This window comes from Mesoplodon densirostris, chromosome 6 (assembly GCF_025265405.1).
Source record: "Mesoplodon densirostris isolate mMesDen1 chromosome 6, mMesDen1 primary haplotype, whole genome shotgun sequence".
Lineage (NCBI taxonomy): Eukaryota > Metazoa > Chordata > Mammalia > Artiodactyla > Ziphiidae > Mesoplodon > Mesoplodon densirostris.
Genome location: NC_082666.1, coordinates 5,507,335 through 5,527,688, shown reverse-complemented (window position 1 = coordinate 5,527,688; position 20,354 = coordinate 5,507,335). Strand labels below are relative to the sequence as shown.

The window sequence follows — 20,354 nt, the reverse complement described above, 5'->3', positions numbered from 1 at the left end:
AACAGCTTTATGGAGATATAACTTACAATTCACCCAATTCAAGCACACAATTCAGTGCTTTTTAGTATTATTCATAGAATTGTATACCCATCACCACAATCCATTTTTGAACATTTTTATCACCTCCAAAGAAACCCTGTGCCCGTTAGCGGTCACCTCCCCCTGCCAAGTATTCACCTAACACCCCAGGCCCTGAAAACCACTAATCTACTTTCTGTCTTTCTGGATTTGCCTATTCAGGACATTTAATATAGGTGAAATCATACATTATATAGTCTTTGGGATTAGCTTCTTTTATTTATCACAATATTTTCAAGGTTCACCCACATTGTAGCATGTGTCAGTACTTTATTCCTTTTTCTTGCCAAGTAATATTCCTTTGTATGATATACCACATTTTATTTATTCATTTATCTGTTGACGAACATTTGAGTTGTTTCCATTCTTTGGATTTTATGAGTACTGCTGCTCTGAACATTGGTGTACAAGTTTTTGTGAGGACATATGTTTTCATTTCGCCTGGGTACACGCCTAGGAGTGAGATTGCTGAGTCATGTGGTAACTCTATGTTTAACATTTTGAGAAACCACCAGACTGCTTTCCAAAGCACCTGCACCATTTTACATCTTCACCAGCTGTGTACGAGGCTTCTGATTTCTCCACCTCCTTGCCAACACTTATTTTTGTCTGTCTCTTTTATTATATCCATCTTAAGGGAGTGAGGTGGTATCTCATTGTGGTTTTGGTCTGGCTAATGACGTTGGGCATCTTCTCATGTGCTCATTGACCATTGATATATCTTTTTTGGGGAAATGCCTATGTAGATCCTTTTTTCTGTTTTCCATTTTTAAATTGGGTTATCTGTGTTTGTTTTTTGTTTTTTTTTTATTTTTTTTTTGGGCTGTGCTGCACAGCTTGTGAGATCTTAGTTCCCCGACCAGGGATTGAACCCGTGCCCCCTGCAGTGAAAGCGAGGCGTCTTAACCACTGGACCTCCAGGGAATTCCCGGGTTATCTGTCTTTTTATTTTTGAGTTGTAAGAATTCTTTCAATAGTCTAGATAAATCCCTTAACAGATATAATGCTTTGCAAATATTTTCTCCTATTCTGTGGGTTGGCTTTTCATTTTGCTCCGTGGTGTCTTTAGAAGCACAAACTTCTTGATTTTGATGAAGCTCAATTCATCTGTGTTTTTCCTTTGTCAGTTGCGCTTTTTTTTTTTTTTTTTTTTTTTTTTTTTTTTTTTTTTGCGGTATGCGGGCCTCTCACTGTTGTGGCCTCCCCCGTTGCGGAGCACAGGCTCCGGACGCGCAGGCTCCGGACGCGCAGGCTCAGCGGCCATGGCTCACGGGCCCAGCCGCTCCGCGGCATATGGGATCCTCCCAGACCGGGGCACGAACCCGTATCCCCTGCATCGGCAGGCGGACTCTCAACCACTTGCGCCACCAGGGAGGCCCTGTCAGTTGCGCTTTTGGTGTCACCTCTAAGAAGGCTTTGCCTAACCCAGGTCATGAAGACTTACTCCTATATTTTCTTCTAAGAGTTTTATAGATTTAGCTCTCACTTTGGGCCAAGATGTTTAAACAGAGGATTGAAGTGACTTCTCCTCAGTGCATAAGGAAGACTGTGGACAGTAACAGAGGTGGCAGCAACGGGAAAGGCCTCCTGGGGTAGCTGGGACCACGGCAGAACAGCCAGAGGGAAGAAAGCAGATGTGGGAAAGGGGTGTAGAGAAGTTCTGTGCTGCTCTGGGGAATGGGAGGGCTCCCTCTGTCGGCCATGCATTCGTTCATTAGTCCATCGGTTTTTCTGTTCTTAGGCATTGCTTGCTGACACCTGTCGGGGCAGATGAGGATGTAGGCGGTTGTCCTCCCCACCCGCCCTGCTCCCCAGCCACATGTCCCTTCCCATCCCGGCCTCCCAGCTCTGAGTAGCTGTGGTGGATCTGGAGCCATTGTGAGCGCTCCTGCGGCATAAAGGTGGCAGCTGGGCAGAGAGGAGGGCAGGGTGGGGCCTGAAGATCCCACATCTTGATGTCAGCGGGGTGGGGGAGGGGAGCAGGACTAAAGCCGATGGAGAGGCCACTGGGAGAGGAGCGATTGAGCAGAGGGGGCCGAGGAGGGGACCCAGGGTGGGCTGGAAGGAGCAGCCCAGGAGCAAGACCCAGGAGGCAGGGCCAGGAGTGTGGGCTGCACGGAGGCCTGGGGAGGGGGCTTCCAAGTAACAGGGACGATCCATGGCCCAGGAAGTAAGGCAAGGCATGGTCCCCTGGCTGTGACCACAAGGGATTCTTGGTGAGGAGGCTTTGCAAGAGCAGTTTCTACTGAGTGGCCCAGAGAAGCTGAATTGCAGCGGACTGAGGGTTAAATTGGGAGATGAGACCATGGGGCCAACAGATACAGACTTCTCTTAAGAACTTTGGATCAAACAGAAGTTAGATGGAAGCAGGAGAAAGAGAGGGGTTCAGGGGGGATTGTGTTAGGATTGGGGGCTTGAAACAGGCATGTCTCCAGACTCCAGGGGTCTAAAATCACTGGGAGGCAATGAGACCAAAAGGCGCAGGTGGAAGGTTTGGCTTTGTTGGAGTGTAGTAAAAGAAATGACTTTCTAATGGTAGAGCAGGCTTCTTCAGGATGTGGCAACATCCCATTGCTGGAGATAGTTGAGCAAAAAGAGATGGCTGCCTGTCAGGGGTGTTACACTGCAGATTCCTGTGCAGGGAGACAAACGGGCCTAGTTAAGGGATGGCAGGTGCTTGGGAAGCATGCCAGCATTGTCCCCTCCTGTGTCCTTGACAGGCATCACTAATTAATCATGGCACACCCAGCGTGGTGCTCCAGGCAGCCTCTAACGATCCATCCAAGATAGTATACGCAGCACAGCCGTTCTGCTCTCCCTGGACCAGGATTCTGACGCTCCCTTCCCTTCTGTAAAATGGGTCCACGTCTTCTCACTGCAGGGAAAGCTTACGAGATCACCTACGTGCGGCTGAAGTTCCACACCAGCCGCCCTGAGAGCTTCGCCATCTACAAGCGCACCCGGGCCGGCGGTCCCTGGGAGCCTTACCAGTACTACAGCGCCTCCTGCCAGACGACCTACGGCAAGCCCGAGGGCCAGTACCTGCGCCCCGGCGAGGACGAGCGCGTGGCCTTGTGCACCTCCGAGTTCAGCGACATCTCCCCGCTGAGCGGGGGCAACGTGGCCTTCTCCACCCTGGAGGGCCGGCCCAGTGCCTACAACTTTGAGGAGAGCCCCGTGTTGCAGGTCAGAGAGGAGTGGGGCTGGGCGGGGGCAGGGTTGGGGCAGGGGTTGGGCTGGACACTCGGGTCCAGGGGAGCACAGGGAAGTCTAAGAGGGCAGGACGACACAGGAGACTGTGAGAGCTCCCGTGGTTTTCAGATATGACAGAAGCTTTCGTTGTATCTGAATCTTTTGTGGATGACTGATAATGAAATAGATGGAAGAGGGTGCCCTGTGACAGCCACCAACTCAGCTGACCCCTTCCTTAGGCAGGTGTGGAAACTGAGGCCCGGAGTGGGGGAAGGACTTCCCAAGGGCACACGTGGGTTGGTGGAAGGGCCCAGCGCAGACCCTGAGGGTCCTGACTCCTGGCTGGAGCTTCTGCTAGAACTCCCAGCTGGGAGCTCCGCTTCCTCCCTCTGTGATGGATGGCGTTGCCTGCCCTGTGTCTCCAAGGGCTGTGACGGGGATAAAAGGGAAAACACGAAAAGAACGTGAGTTTGGAGTCATAGAGTCCTGGGATCTGTGCTGTCAGGCAGAGCTATCCAACAGAACTTCCTGCAGCGACAGAAATGAACCCTAGCAGCACCCTCTGGTATGGTAGCCACGAGCCACGTGTGTGTCTGTAGAACACATGAAATGTGACCAGCACGACTGAGGAATTGAATCTTCATTTTTATTTCATTTTAATGAAGTTTAAACAGCCACATGGGGCCAGCAGCTGCCACGTTGGACAGCCAACTGTAAAGTGACCAGCACAGTGCGTGTCCTAGAAGAGATGCTCATTCACGCTTTGAAGATAAGAGTTCGTGGTAGCTCACCCGTCTCATCCTCGTGGCAGAGAGCATGGCAGGCTTGTGGCTGTGTGCATCCATACAGGGCCCCCATCCTGCCCACCTGGGTCTACTCAGCTTTGTGGCCCTACCAGTATAAGCACCCATGCACGTCCACATTTCTGCGCGTCAGTGACGGTTCATCTGTGGATGTGGTGGTCTGTTTGATGTTTCGGGGCATTGGACGGCCCTCTAGCCCACTTCCCTGCGTTCCGACAGACCTCTGCCAAGAAAAACTACTATCTTCTTCCCTCGACATGTTCGGAGCATTTCCTTTGCCTGTCTGGGATAATGAGGGGGCTGGGATTAGAATCCCGTTTGTTTCTGGAGGGGACACTGAGGCCCAGAAAGAGGTTGTGCCCCACCCAGGCTGTCCAGAACAAGAAAACACGGTGTCAGCTGGCTTGAGGTCCCCAAGACCACCCTTAGCTTCAGTGATTCACTGAAAGGACTCACAGAACTCAGAAAAGCTGCTGTACTCACAGTGACGATTTATTACAGTGAAAGGATACAGACTGAAACCAGCAAAGGGAACAGGCACACGGGACAGGTCCAGGCGAGACCAGGCATGGGGCTTCTGGGCGTCCTCTCCTAGTGGAGTCGTGGGGACAGTGCTGATTTCTCCCAGCAACGGCATGTGACAAGGGCATTGCCAACCAGGGAAGCCCACCCGTGCCTTGGAGTCCAGGGTTTTTATTGGGGGTCAGCCACATGCACATGGTGGACTGCCCATGGCTGACCTTGACCTCCAGCCCCTCCAGAGAGCAGGCTGATTCTGTGTGGCCCAAGGCCTCCCCATAAGTCACATTGTCAGCATGGACCATCTGGGGTGGCCCAGGGCCCCAGGTGGACAAAGTTCCTCTTTTCAAGCAGGACATTCTGAGGGCTTGCAGGTGACCCCCCAGGAGTAGGGGGCAAAGGTCAGAACTCTCTCAGGCAAGGTTAATCCTTTCTGGCACAGAGTCTCATCTCCAGACGCCCAGGCCCTGCTTATCCCATTAAAAACGTTCACTTGTGATCATCATGTGATCCTGTTGAAAATGACAATTTCTTCTCCACGGGGCTCCAAGCTCTGTAGACTAGAAAACATCGGCCAAGGTCATCTGAAGACAAGCACAAGGGCTGGGCACCTGCTCTGCCTGCATCTGTGCTCTCTTGACAGAGGGGCCCCCTGACTTGTTGCCCCTTATGTCCTGGATGCTGTCCCTAACGGAAAAACAGCCTTTTCAGAAATGAGACCCCTGCAGCCCCCAGGCAGAAGAAGGACAGAGAAGGTCAGAGAAGGACCAAAAAAGCCAAGCCCCCCTCCCCTCCTCTCCCCTCTGGGCACCCCCAGCGTGGCACTTCCTCTGAAGACATGGAGCATTTGGGGTGTGGGGTAACGAAGGATGTGCCCCTGCGGCTGCTGTGTCTTGGGTCCCTGTGTCCTCCGTGGGGGCCCAGGACCTTGGGGAGAAGGCTGACCCTCCATGGGGTGCTTGGAGACGAAGCTCCTGCCTGCCGTTTCTCGTTAACGCTGCATTCTTGCTCCCACGTCTGTCCAGAGTCAACCCGAGAGCCCACTTGTGGTTTTAGCTGCGCCACTGCAAGTTGCACAAGGTCCTTGCCCCTGTGTATTGGGGCTCCGGTTTTCCCCCACAGTTACCTCTAAGGCATCAGGGAGCGACCCGTACAATTTGGGCTAAGGGAACAAATTCCCCTTCTCTCTCCCAGCTCCCTTCCTGGTGTCTCAGGGAGATTTTGATGCTGTTCCTATCACCATTGTCTTCAAGACTGATGGAGCAGGACATAGGCTGCAAAGCAGATGCAGGAACCCAAAGAGGGGTCACTGCAGGCCGAGACCTTGGGCAGGTCCTTGCCCTCTGGACTCCATTAGTATGATGAGGGCGTTGAGTAGATGCAGGAAGGCAGGCTACCTAGTAGCGAAAGCTGGGACCCTGGGGTCAGATAGACCCGAATCCCAGTTCTGCGTGCACCAGCCGTGCAACTAGGAAGCCGAGTACTTACCCTCGCTGATCCTCAGTCTTCTCATCTGTAAAACATGGGTAAGAATAACACCTCCCTGTGGGGTTATTGTGAGGACCTGAACCGTAACCACACAATAAGCGTCAGCTACTGCACCTTCCAGCTTGGACATCAGCTGGTTTGGGTTCTCTAGGGGCACTTTTTCTGGAGAAAGAAAAGACTCTTAGACCATCAGTTGTGCTCTGCTGGGTTCCCACCCTGGGCCTTAGCCCCTTGCTCCTCAGCTGCTTCAGGGACCAACCAGCAGCATCAGTACCCCCTGGGCACGTGTGGAAATACAGAGTCTCAGGCCCCACCTCTGATCAGAAGCTGCATTTTAACCTGAGCCCTGAATGCACACTGACATTTGGGAAGTGATTCAGGGAGTGACTCCCTGGAGGTTTACAAACTCAGCTGAGTGCTGAGGTCCCCTCTGAAGCTTTCTGGTTCTGGACCCCTCCCTGGCTGAAGCATCCTCAGGCAGAGGCCCTGGGCCCCAGGCCACGGGCTCGAGAGTTGCTGAGCCCAAGGGGATCGGAGAGACCCGCTGGCCTGAGTCACGCTGGGGTGAGAAGTCAGACTTTGCCAGTTCATTTTCTGTCCTGATGAGCCTGATTGCTAAACCAGCAGCTGCTGGGCTGAATTAAAATGCTGATTAACATTCAGCTGGGGCTACCTCTGATTATAACAGCAGGCAGATGAAAATGTCAGCTTTCACGTGGGCTCTCCCCCACTTCACCACCAGCTCTTCCAGGGGGAAGCCTCTCATTCCGCCACCAGCAAGTATTTATCGAGTGCCTGCTGTGCGCTAGGCAGAGCCCGGGCTGGGGATGCAGCGAGAACCAGGGGCCCTGAGTCCTTGTCCTCTTGGGGCTATGTTCTGGTGGAACAGATGTCACCTGGGGCAGGTGCCTTGTCTGTGGGAGCCTGATCCTTAGAACGTGAGAAGCCTATAAACCCAGGGCCCACCCCACGCCAGGGCGCTGGGACGCATCTTCCCTCAGCTGCCCTCTAGAACAGGGGTGCAGTCCCGCTGAGGAGTCAGGTAACCTGCGTGACATGGTTTTAGATGGGCTGCTCCAGCACCTCCACCATGTGCCAGACTGTGCCCCGCCGCTGACATTGGCCATCCTCCTCCAGCACCCTCCTGGAGCCGACATTAATCCTGGTCCTATTTCACAGATGGGGAAATGGAGGCTCTGAGACATTGAGCAAATTCCCCAAAGTTGCACAGTTAGGAAGGGGCCGGGCATCCAGGTTGGTGTGACCCAAAAGCACAGGCTCCTTATTTCTGCAGTGTTCTCGGAATTTGTCTGTGTTTGGCCTGTCCCCGTGTCCCAGAAGATGCCGGCAGACACTCAGGAACCTGCTGATGGCGCCCTTTCCCTTCCACCTTGTCCCCCAGGACTGGGTCACCAGCACCGAGCTCCTCATCTCCCTAGACCGGCTCAACACGTTTGGGGATGACATCTTCAAGGACCCCAAGGTGCTGCGGTCCTACTACTACGCCGTGTCGGACTTCTCTGTGGGCGGCAGGTAGGCGGGAAGCAGCGCAGCGGCCGGGACGCTGGACAGGGTGGCTGCCACGTGGGCTCACCCGGTGGCTACCGTGGAGGGTAAAGAAACCACTTCTGGTGCTCCAGGGGGGAAAAGAGAAGGAGCCTGGTTCCCGGGCCCAGCGTTCGAGGCCTTTGTGACCCGCCTGCTTCCCGCCTCCCAGCCCCGTTCCTGCTGCTTTTCCCATGTCAGCTGTGTTTCCGCTGCCATCAGCGGGACACACCAGCCCTTTGCACCTGTGGTTCCCTCTGCCTGGTGGTCCGTCCCCTTTTCTTTCTTCCTTTTTTTTTTTTTTTTTTTGTATCTGACAGTACATTCATTCCCGCCACATGTGCACCGTCTAACACGTAGAACCTGCTAAAATTTCCAGTCGGTCCACCGTTCTGTGGGATGTGGGCTCCAAACGAAGCTGGTTAACAGTGTCCATAGGCAGGCGCGGGACCCCAGGCTTTCAAAGCTTCTTTCATCAGCACTCATGAGCTTATAACTGATGGAGCCCATCAACCCCATTCTTCCCCAAATCTTCTGGTAGACTTGGGTAGAGTAGGGCTTCCTGGGGACCCAAGCATGTTTTCGTTTTTTTTTTTTTTTTTGCGGTACGCGGGCCTCTCACTGTTGTGGCCTCTCCCGTTGCGGAGCACAGGCTCTGGACGCGCAGGCTCAGCGGCCATGGCTCACGGGCCCAGCCGCTCCGCGGCATGTGGGATCCTCCCAGACCAGGGCACGAACCCACGTCCCCTGCATCGGCAGGTGGACTCTCAACCACTGCGCCACCAGGGAAGCCCCCAAGCATGTTTAGTAAGGCTTTGAGGCATCTCCAAACAGTACGAACGGTTCAGGCCACTCCAAAGCCCCACGGCCAGTGACCCAGAAAGGTCACCGAGGAAGGAGGCACCGCACTTCTGCCCCCTTCTCATGTGAGGAGCGTCAGGCTGTCCCGTCGGGACCCCTGGCCCTGGCCTACATACTCCTCCAGCTTCGATCAGTGCACATTGTAGTTTAAGCATCTCGCCTCTCCAAGAAGCAGGGGCCATCCTGTATACACGTGGCCACCTGGTACTGGGCCCTCCGGGCACAAACGACGTCTTCAATGTAAACGCTCCCTCATCAGGCTTCTTCTTGGAAAGGAGAGAGGAGACAGATGTGTTCCCGCCCCAGGCAGACAGTAACCAGCTCAGTCCCTGGTAATCATGTCGCATGCCCCAGATTAACAAGGATAGGAAGCCAGGGCAGGGTGTGCTGGTGGTCAGGGAGACCACCCTGCAGATGGGGACCCTGTGGGAGGTCAGGGGGACCACCCTGCAGATGGGGACCCTGTGGGAGGTCAGGGGGACCACCCTGCAGATGGGGACCCTGCGGGAGGTCAGGGGGACCACCCTGCAGATGGGGACCCGGCGAGGCTGGAGATGTGAGGGCAAGCATCCCAGGTGGAAGAGCCAGCCTGTCCAAGACCCAGGCTTGAGGAACGAGGTAACAGCTCTGCAGCTGGAACAGGGGGTGTGGAGACGGCCGGAAGATTGTCGGGGCCATGGACCAAGTTTATGCAGTCAGTGGGAAGCTGCTGAGGATTTGGCCAGGGTAGTGACAGGGTCGGATTTCTAAGACACCCCAAGCCCTGACATCGCAAGGGGGCAGATAAGAGGAGAGAGAAGAAGCTGGTTGGGCAGAGATAGTGGTAGGATGGGAGAGGTGTGGATCCGAAAGCTATTTAGGGTGGGAGGTCAGCTCCACGTGGGAGTGGTGGCCCATGGGGGTAGGGGGCAAGGGGCTTCCAAAATTCAAGGATGTTTAGGTGGCGTTCGGAGAGGTGAAGATGTCTGCGAAGGGAGCACGGGCGCAACTGCCTACACGCAGGGTGTCTGCACCCTCTGGAGGCTGGCGCTCGGGAGTGAAGGGGAAATGGGGGGTGTCTGTGAGGGCCCCTCTGCTCCTCCTCCTCCCCAGCCACTCCCACACTTGATTCAGGTCAAACAGCCCGGGAGCAGGGCCTCTCCAAGGATGGTGGATGGTGGTGAGCTGCAGCGTCTGCCATCAGGGGGCTTCAGGACAGAACATCTGGGCCCCAGCTGCCAGAGCTGGACCACCCTCAGGCCAGCAGCTGGCTGGGGGGCAGTGGCCCGGCAGCCTGTGTCCCACAATGGCCTGTAGGAATTTTACTCTTGCCCTTGGGATCAGAGGGCTTCGTGGAGGAGGGAGTGTTTACAACGTCCCCTTGGGGCCGTGGGTGGTCCCTTGTCCCAAGACGGGTGACCACTGTCTCCCAAGACTGCCTGGTGCCCGCCTCCCCCCTGCCAGAAGTTCTGGGCATTCCCTGCCTACCCTGAGCTGCCAGGGAGGCCTGGCAAGGAAACAGTGCCCTTCCCAAGCCCTGTGTCCCCAGTAGCATGGGTACTGGCAGTGGTCAGAGGTTCTTCAACATCCACTTAGGACAGAGCATGGAACATAGCTTATGGGGAGACACCAGGTGGCCGTAGAGGGGTGTCTAGGAGCTCGGGGTCTGCGTGGAGTAGGAGAGAACGGGGTGCAGATTCTAGCTCTGCCATGTAGCATTCGTCACTTCATGGTCTGAGCCTCAGTTTCCTCATCTCTGAAACGTGGATAGTTATGGTCCTCGTGCTGCAGTGCTGAAACTCCAGAGAGAGGATGTGAGCTGATTGCTGTGTCGGGGGCTGCTACAGAGGAAGGCTGGGAGCTAGGAGCCATGGCCATCCTCTGCGTGCCTCAGTCTGGCCACCCGGGATGGGGGCGATGACCCCACCGGGTCAGGCTCAGCCGAGCATGCTGTGTGGCCCCCTGAGCACCTTTGTCCCTACCTGATTCCACCTGTCTGACTCTGCGGGAGGGGGGGCGGGGCAGGCCCAGGGCTGCCCTCCCAGACACAGGCTCACTGGGGTCTTGAGGTGAGTTGGGGGCTGTCCTGTGTAAGGCACCATCTCCTTCTCATCCCTTTAGACACGAAGGAGGAGGGGGCGTGAGGCGCCTCCCTGGCTGCCTCCACCTCCCACCCCCTGCCCTGAGAGCTGGCCCACCCTCTAGCCAGGAGACTGGGATGACTTCTTCCTGGGTCCCCCTCGGCCCCTGGGTGTGGTGCCTTCAGTGGCAGCATCGCGAACGTCACCATCACTAACTGGTGGCCTCGGGCGGCCTCTCTGTGTCTCGGGTCCTCCGTCTGTTAAATGGGGATCATAGTGGGCTTGTGAAGATGTGATGGGTTTACACACGTACAGAGCTCAGAACAGCCCAGCGCGGTCGGTTCCGTTCCTGTTGCCCTGGGCACACAGTAGGAGTTCAGTAAAGCTCCATAGCCGAGCAGTAAATCAGGGGCTCACCCGAAGGCAGGGGCTACCTGGTGATGAACCCCTTCTCCGCCGGCACCTCCCCCAGCTTCCGGACACCCCCCACCCCCGTGTTCTTTTCCCAGGTGCAAGTGCAACGGGCACGCCAGCGAGTGTGGCCCCAACGAGGAGGGCCGGCTGGTCTGCCGATGCCAGCACAACACCGTGGGCACGGACTGCGAGCGCTGCCTGCCGTTCTTCCAGGACCGCCCGTGGGCCCGGGGCACAGCCGAGGAGGCCAGCGAGTGTCTGCGTGAGTGTCCTGGGACTTCGGTGGCCGGGGGTGCAGGCCAGGAGACACACTCCCCATCCCTGGCAGCGGGGCTGCTCCCGGGGGGGCCTGGCCGCAGCTTGGGGCTCTAAACCCTGTGCAGGTATGAGGAGGAGCTGAGGGGGCACGTGATCCTCCGTCCTCACCCCCCAGGGCAGCCCCTCAGACCCAGTCTCCCCAGGTAGAGGCATGCGTGGCAGGAGGGCTGAGAAGGACCCCCAACTTGTTCCTTTGTGTCAACTGCTCCAACCACAGCCGCCAGTCAAAGCCAGGTCACCCCAGGTCCTGGGGGTGCTGACCTGCCCACCCAGCCTCTCCTGCAGGCCCCCAGGCAGCCCTCTGCTGCCCCGGCCCCCATGCGACATGGCTGGCACTGCCTGATGTTGCCATCATACTTTTTCCAGGGACGGGGGCCGCGCATGGGGTGGGGGGCTCCTCCCAGCCTGGCGTGCCCCTCCAGCTTCCCTCTGTCCCCAAGCCCTGCCCTCCGACAGTCATCTGGCTTGCTCCGGGCTACCATGTGTGGCTGGTCGTTGCTGGGCACCAGACTCCACCTAGCTCTGCTGCTGGCAGGAGGCATGTCTTCATGTGCAGGCGCTCCTGACGGCTCAGCCTCTGGACCCACTGTGCTCCTGGGCTTGGGCTGCTGGCATGTAGAGCTGGGGTGGGGAGAGAACGGCTTGTTCCGTGGAACAGGGTGCTGTCTGCAGGAGCTTCCCGGGGCCACTGTGGCCCTAATGGGTTCCTGCTGCCCTTGCTGGCCTGCCTCCACCAGGAAGTCCTCTCGGGGCCAAGGAAGCTGGCTGGCTCACCCGTTCTGAGTCTGGGGCTCTCTCCATGGTGGGGACACAAAAGGCCAGATTGCTTCTCCCGTCAGGTCCTCACCCCTGAGGTCGCAGCTCTGTCCTCCCAGCCTGGAACCTGCGTCTCGTGCCTGACCCCTCACGCTCCCCAGTCCAGGCAGCCCCTGAGCCGCCTTCACATCCCCCCAACCCATCTGACTGTGTCCTTCTACACAGTCGACACTGTGGTCCGGCCGGTCACCCCTCCTCTGAGCACCTGAAGCCCCCACCTCCCTGCTCTCCCAGCCCCCATACCCCGCCTGCCGCCCAGCTGAAGGCACTTTCAAGTGCAGATGTGATTATATTCATCCACGGAGCCCCTCGCTCCAAGGTGAAGTCCACTGACCACGGCTGGCTGCCCAGCCTCCCTGGATCAAACCCTGGCTGACCTCTTGACCTCATAACTGCCCCTGCGCCCCTCCCTGTCCCGTCACAGCGCACAACGTCCCCACCCTCTGCCCTGCCTGTCACATGACATGCCACCCTCCCACGCCATGCTGGGTGAACCTTGCTTCTCTGCCTGTGCCTCAACTGTCCTCTCACCTCCTGCCTGGGACTCTCCCTTCCCTCTCCTCCCCTCCTCTGCCTGGACACTTCCTTCCTGCTCACCCTTCAGGTCCCACTTAGCTGTGACTTCCTCCAGGAAGGCAGCCGTAGGGCCCTCCTTTCACCTCCCAGAGCCTCCCTGCTTCTCCCATCACAACCCTTCACCTGCAGGATTTTCACCTGCTTGCTGCATCTGACCTCCATCAAACAGTGGGACCATGTGTGCGGGCACTGGTCCGGACCATGTGTGCGGGCACTGGGCCACACCATCCATGCTGGGCTCACCATGGGAGCCAAGACGGAGCCGATCTTTGGTACATACTTTTTTTTTTTTTTAACATGAATGTACTTTATTTATTTATTTATTTTTAGCTGCATTGGGTCTTCATTGCTGTGCGAGGGCTTCTCATTGCGGTGGCTCCTCTTGTGGAGCACGGGCTCTAGGTGTGCAGGCTTCAGTAGTTGTGGCATGTGGGCTCAGCAGTTGTGGCTCACGAGCTCTAGAGTGCAGGCTCAGTAGTTGTGGCGCACGGGCTTAGTTGCTCCACGGCATATGGGATCTTCCCGGACCAGGGCTCGAACCCATGTCCCCTGCATTGGCAGGTGGATTCTTAACCACTGTGCCACCAGGGAAGTCCCTTTGGTACATACTTTTTAAAAATGTAGGAAGAGTAAGCTGGGACAAAGTGAGAGAGTGGCATGAACTAATATATACTACTGAATGTAAAATAGCTAGCTAGTGGGAAGCAGCCGCGTAGCACAGGGAGATCAGCTTGGTGCTTTGTGACCACCTAGAGGGGTAGGATAGGGAGGGTGGGAGGGAGGCTCAAGAGGGTGGAGATACGGGGATATATGTATATGTATAACCGATTCGCTTTGTTATAAAGCAGAAACTAACACACCATTGTAAAGCAATTATACTCCAATAAAGATGTTTTTTAAAAAATGTATTTATGAGTGAATGAAAGGTGACTTGTATTTTCCATGCTTCTGAGTGACCTCATGGTCACTGGGGATCAGATTCACATACTCTTATGGCTCAGAGGATCCACAGGAGATCTTGGAGGGAGCCACGCTGCCACTCGAGAAGGTAGCCAGTCTGTGATCCATGACCAGGTGACTCTACGTCCTGGCTTGCCCGGGAGGGTCCTGTGTGGGGGTATATTTATTAATGGTGCCCCCTTTGTTCTCGAGAGTGTCCTGTTTTGGAAGATCAATTGACTGGTCTCCAGATCCTTGATCAAGCCAGGCCTGAACGCCATCCTTGCCCTTCCTCCAGCTGCCTGCTCACTCACCACAAGGAAGCTGATTGGCCCATACTCCCCTCCTACCATGTGCCACGGCCTCTCTCACACACCCTCCCCTGCCTCCTGCCCACAGCTTGCAACTGCAGTGGCCGCTCTGAGGAGTGCACGTTTGACCGGGAGCTCTTCCGCAGCTCGGGCCATGGTGGGCGTTGCCTCCGCTGCCATGACCACACAGCCGGGCCACACTGTGAGCGCTGCCGGGAGAACTTCTATCGCTGGAAGCCACAGATGCCGTGCCAGCCCTGTGACTGCCACCCAGCAGGTGAGTGGGCCGCACTGCCCCGGCCCCCACCCTCGCCCACCGCCATGGGCTCCTGCTGCCCTGTGCCCTTCCTCCCCAGGCTCCCTGCACCTCCAGTGCAATGACTCCGGCACCTGCATCTGCAAGCCCACGGTGACGGGCTGGAAGTGTGACCGCTGCCTGCCCGGGTTCCACTCGCTCAGTGAGGGCGGCTGCAGGTGAGGGCAGTGGGGACAGTGGGTGTATGTAGACGACCCAGCAGGGGCGCATGGCGGCGGATTTGGACTGAATGATGGGAAGTGGGAGGGAGAGTCCCAAGCCCCTCGGAACGCAGAGTTGGCAGCAGATGGTTACCCAGGAGCGGAAGAGGAGGAAGGGATGAAGCCTGGCCCCCTGGGGTTCTGCTTCAGGCACCTGGGCAAAGGGGGGCCATTCATGGCAAGGGGAGCACAGGGTGGGGAGAGGCTGAGTCTGCAGTGCTCATGGGGCATCCAGGGGGACAGAGATGGGCAGGGGCTACTGGGGTCTGGACCTCAGAAGAGGGTCTAACACTTCACTATCACTTGATTGAGAAAATACGCAATGACCAAAAAACATAAAGCCCTTATAAATTCAGAAGTACTATTAAATAAATGACCTTGGCTTTGGTTCATGGCACCAGTCTCCTTGTATATTTGAAAGGCAGTGGAAATGCCATTGGGGAGGTTTGGGGAGTCTCAGATCTCTCTCAAAATACTCAAGTCGTTCAGGCATAAAACTGGCCATTAGGTGGGGACCTGGATGCTTCCCCAGGGTCTCTGTGGCCTCTGGGCCTCTGTCCATGCCTCTTCTCCTACGCTGGAGCGTTCTCTTCTCCCTCAGCTCCCTGCCTCTCCCCGGCCTGTGTCGGAAAAAAGTCCTGCCCAGTCTTTAATTTTCAGCCAAGGTACAACTCCCCACCTGTTCACACTCCAGACCCCTCACTGCCGCTGCCACAGCCTCTTCTTGTACATTCTCTCCCATAGCTTGTATCAAAGTACAGCATCTACCTGTTTGCCTGTCCATCCTCACTGGACTCTGGGCTCTGTGAGGACAGGGACCATGTCTTATCAGATGGGGGATGGATGGATGGATGGATGGATGGGTGGATGGATGGAAAATGCGTGGATGGGTAAGTGAATAGGTGTGTGTGGGGGATGGATAGAAGGATGGAAGGATGGATAAATGGATCAGTGGTTGGAAGGATGGATAAATGGATGGATAAGCAGGTGGGGAGGCAGATGGATCACTGTTCAGGTGCGTGGATGGCTCACTTCCTTCACTCTGTGGAAACAGTAGAGCCAGGGGGCAGGCTCTTGGGTCAGCCTGCATCCTGTTCCTCTCGGGCGTGGGGAAGGATAGAGAGATTCCTTCCAAGGAGGGTGGGCTATTCCCACTCTGGAGTTGCTCGTTGGACGCTTTCCTCTTGTCCTCTCTCTTTGGCAGACCCTGTACCTGCAATCCTGCTGGTAGCCTGGGCACCTGTGATCCCCGCAGTGGCCGCTGTCCCTGCAAAGAGAATGTGGAAGGCAACCTGTGTGACAGGTGAGTGAACCGATCCAGTAATAAGCCTGCTGGAAGTGACCTCAGTGGTGGTGGGAGGAGCAGGGGCCATCATCCTCCCAGACATGGGCAACCCCACCACCTGGCACCCTTCCTGGAGCACCATGGATCTGACACCCAGGAAGTTATCTAAAGACTTTACAATACCATTTATACTTTGACCCACCACCACTGAGAGTTCATAAGCTGTGAAAATACATCTTTTTTCCCCAGCTCAGAATCCTGAAAAGAAAGAGCTAGAAAAGATAGGAGAGACCATCTAATCCAGGGAGAGCAGATACATGGTACTCGTACCACAACCCTCCCATCTCACACTCAGGGCAGACATCACTAATAGAGCACTACCACAGCCCTCCCATCTCACACCCAGGGCAGACATCACCAATGGACCACAGCAGTTTATCATGAGCTCTACTGTAATCTCAGAATCCTTCTCTACGCCCTGCTCCAAGAAGCTCCCACCAGTTGAGCTGAGATTCAAGCTTGTGTGCCATCCTTGCCATCCTGTCATGGTACAAACGGAGCTTCTAAGGCTCATCGAGGCAGAGGACTTTTCCCTGCCCTTGCTCCTTCGTGTGTTTAGGGGGCCTCCTAGCCCCGGCAATGGGCTGGCAGACACATGTGGGTATACGTCCTCGGGCACACTGTCCCCTCTTCCTGGCTTCATCTCCAACCTCTGCAGCCTTTGCAGCCAGCGTGGGGTATGCCAGGGCCTCTTTGATCCTCTGGCCATGGGCCGTGTGTGGGGCACCTGACGCGGCCGTATATTGTGGACTCTACTCTTGCCAGACTATGTTGGGCCTCTACTGGTTCAGGAAGAAGCCCGGCCTTGACTCTCACCTTGTCCACGCGGGGCCTGTGGGTCCTGGGGTGGGAGGTGGACTCCCTGCTGGATCTTCCTCCCCCAGGACCCCTCAAGCTGAAGAGACAGAGTGGAGTTGGGGGACTAGACCCCACTAGCTGTACTCCACTGCCTCGCACCTTGAGGAGGTCCTCCTCTGAGCCTCACTTTACCTGTTTGTGAGATGGGGGGGCTGGTGAGATGTGTTCGTTGGAGCTGGCCCAGCTTTGGGGTAATTGGCAGCTTCTTATGAATTGGATTCCTCCACCTGGGTCGGCCCGAATGGAGCCCCCATGGTGCAAACCAGGAATATGTGTTTGTAAAAGGCCTCTGCAGGGCTCCTGGGAGAAATGGCTGATTCTGGGGCTGGGGTGGGGAAAACACAGGATGAGCCCGAAGCATCTTGTAGAAAGCAGGGAAGTGCTTAAAAACAAAACCAGACAAAGACAAACCCAGAAAACCCCAAACCAGGATGGGGGCCCGTGTCAAACGGACATGAGCGCCAACCTGAAAGAGTTCCCAGAGCTGGAACAAAATAAATAACAACAATATCGGATTATAACCCAAAGTATAAAATAAACATCCACGAGTCCACACTGATATAAATAGATGAGTGAATAAATAAATACAGGGGGATGAAGGGACAAATCTTCCTGGCAGAAGAATTCCACATTATAAATGGAGAAGGGATGAGGGAAATATTAAAGCACTGTTACAATATCAGAGTAACGATCGCTGTAGGCCAGAGCCGCTGATGAATGCTGAAATTCGTGGGCAGAACTTGAGGAAGAAACAGGATATTTGCATGGCCCCCAAATATCTCCCTCAAAATATTTACTAATTACTGTGGTGCTTTCACCATAGGTCCACGATTCTTTGATTACTGCCCCCCTCCCAGAGGTGGAGCTTAATTCCCTTCCCCTTGACCCTGGGCTAGATTTAGTGACTTGCTTTTGATGACTAGAATATGGCAGTTTTGCAGTGGAGAAACCTGGCGGGGACTTCCCTGGTGGTCCAGTGGTTGAGACTCCACACTCCCAATGCAGGGGGCCCGGGTTCGATCCCTGGTCAGGGAACTAGATCCCACATGCCACAACTAAGAGTTCGCGTGCAGCAACTAAAGATCCCACACGTGGCAACGAAGATCCTGTGTGCTGCAACTAAGACCTGGTGCAGCCAAATAAATATTAAAAAAAGGAAAGAAAGAAAAGAAAAGAAACCCGGCAGGCAGCGCCTTAACTAAATGGTGAAGGTTAACTTTACCAGTGACATCATACATGACCAGTGATGTCATACATTACCAGTGACATCACACAGGTATCATTTACCCTGATATGATGTGAGAAGATGGGCACTTCGCCTCTATTTCTTCCGCAAACCCACAGCCCCAGTCTAATCTTGAAAAACACCAGACAAACCCAAATGGTGGACATTCTACAAAATATCTGACCAGTACTGTCAAAAGTGTCCAGGAAAGACCAAGAAGCTGTTACAGATGAGATTAAGGACACCGCTAAATGCAATGCCATGTCCTGGATGGGATCCTGGAGCAGAAAACAGACGTTCGTGGAAAAGGGGGAGAAATCCTAATAAAGTCTGGGGTTTAGGAAATAACGTTAATCAGTGTTAATTTCTTGGCTTTGATAAACGTACCCTGGTAATGGCAGATGGTAACATTAGGAAAAGCTGGGTGAAGAGGCCATGGGAACTCGTGTCTACAATCTTTGCGACGCTTCTGTAAATCTGAAATTAAAACAACTTTCCCCAGTGATTCTGGGCTCTGGTTAGTCTAGCTGGGATCCCCCGAATGTAGCCAATTCATCTGGCCCCCGTGGGCATGTCTGCCTCCATTGCAGATGTCGCCCGGGCACATTTAACCTGCAGTCGCACAGCCCAGTCGGCTGCAGCAGCTGCTTCTGCTACGGCCACTCCAGGGCGTGTGCGGCCGCTGCCCGCTTCCGGGAGCATCACATCCTCTCCGACTTCCGCCGGGGTAAGAAGCGCCCCCCCCTGCAGCCACCTCCGAGGGGTCTGCTCCCAGCGCAGCTGGGACGGGCGGTCCTGGGTCCTGCTCTGGGGAGATCCTGTGGTATGGGTGGGTGTGGAAAGGAGCGGGCAGCCTCGGGCCCCAGCCCGGGCGTCTCCCACAGGCCCACACACCGGCCATGCCCCTCTGGGTCCTTCAGTACCCCCAGCACCTACCTGCACCCCTTGGCTCCCTCCTGGCTGCTGCCTTCTTCCTCAGCCTCTAGCAGGGGTGGGGGGTGAGCACCTGGCAGCCTTTGGAGCCTGTGGGGGAATTTCCAGTTGCTCCTTGGCCCCCTTGGTGTATCCTAGTGCTGGGGATCCGGGCTCAATCCCCTGGCCTCCATTTATTGAGCACCTGCTGTATGCTAGCTTGTTATGTCCATGGAACCTCCTGGATTCCCTGGCAGGTAGATATTCTCATCCCCATTTTACAGATGAGGCACCTGAGACCCAGAAAAGGAAGGTCACGTAACTTAGTTGTTAGCACCTTGGGTTCATCAGCTCCCGAGTTTTGCTCTTCACTGCTGTGCAGGTCCTGTCTCTAGTCCAGGGGTGCTGTGGGGACCTGGGTCCTCCAGCTCCAGGTGGATCTTTGGAACAGGAAAGCAGTGGAGCTCTGAACTCTGCATTAAATCATGGCCTGCATGGGGCCCTGCTATGCCCACTGAGTCTCCCCACCCCCGCATCTCCCCCAGGGAGCTAGAACCTCAGGGCTGGCTCTGGGGCGCCCCAGATGCAGGGGGAGCAGTGCGCCCTCTGCTGGACACCACGCAGAAAGCAGGACCGAGCCGGGCTTGGAATGGGGACCGCATTGTGGTCACTTGGGCTGTAGTCCAGGATGTCAGCGTCAGAAGGGACTCATTTTATAGATCCTAGAATAACACCACGATCCTCCTCACTTGGAGCCGAGCCCTGGGTTTGGCACTTCAGTCTCAGCATCTCACGTGATCTCACTAACACCCTCGGCCAGCAATTCTCAAGCTTTTTGATCTCTGGATCCCTTCATGCTCTTGAAAATTAGAGAGAACCTCAAAGTCCTTTTGTTTATGTGGGTTGTTTATACGGATATTTTCTGTATTAGAAATTAAAACAGTAGTTTTTAAATATCTGTGTATTAATTCATTTACAGATGACCGTAGTAAACTTATAACAAAATATAACTTCTGCCTGTGAAAAATAACCCTCTTTTTAAAAGACAAAAAACTTTGAGAAGAGTGATACCCGTTTTACATTTTTGCACATCTCCTTGTCTGGCTTAATAGAAGTCAGCTGATTCTTATCACGGCTTCTGCCAGTTAGTCTGTTGTGATATCACACATCCTGTAGCTTCTGGAAAATTCTCACTGTAAGAAAGAGAATGAAAAACGCAAATAACATTTTAATGTCATTTAGAAGATAGTTTGACACCATGGACCCCCTGAAAGAGACTTAGGGATCTCCCAGGATATTCAAACCAACTTGAGAACTTCTACCGGGACCACAGTACCTCATTGCCCCCATTTTGCAGATGAGGTACTAACTGGCTTCAGAGAGGTTAAGTAACTTGCCCAGGGTCACACAGCCAGCAAAGGGGCAGAGCCTAGTCGAGCATGGAGGAGCCCCGGACTTCCCCTTTCTGACCTCTTTCTGTTTCTTCATCCCTCCCTCCTCACCCCTTGGGTGCCCCAGGTGTTGGGCCTCCACCGTATTCTCCAGCTGCCCCCCTGGAGAGCACCCTCTGGAGGTCAC

General features: G+C 55.1%; 1 protein-coding gene across 1 annotated transcript in view; it reads left to right on the top strand.

The window, feature by feature from the left end:
* LAMC3 (laminin subunit gamma 3) overlaps positions 1-20,354 on the top strand; it is a 63,210-nt gene that overhangs the window by 11,384 nt on the left and 31,472 nt on the right. Inside the window, exons 2-9 of the mRNA XM_060101257.1 lie at positions 2,960-3,264; positions 7,483-7,613; positions 11,056-11,222; positions 14,009-14,197; positions 14,277-14,394; positions 15,641-15,739; positions 18,455-18,598; positions 18,996-19,033. Of these exons, the coding sequence (XP_059957240.1) occupies positions 2,960-3,264; positions 7,483-7,613; positions 11,056-11,222; positions 14,009-14,197; positions 14,277-14,394; positions 15,641-15,739; positions 18,455-18,598; positions 18,996-19,033 (1,191 nt within the window). The remainder of the gene's footprint in view (positions 1-2,959; positions 3,265-7,482; positions 7,614-11,055; positions 11,223-14,008; positions 14,198-14,276; positions 14,395-15,640; positions 15,740-18,454; positions 18,599-18,995; positions 19,034-20,354) is intronic.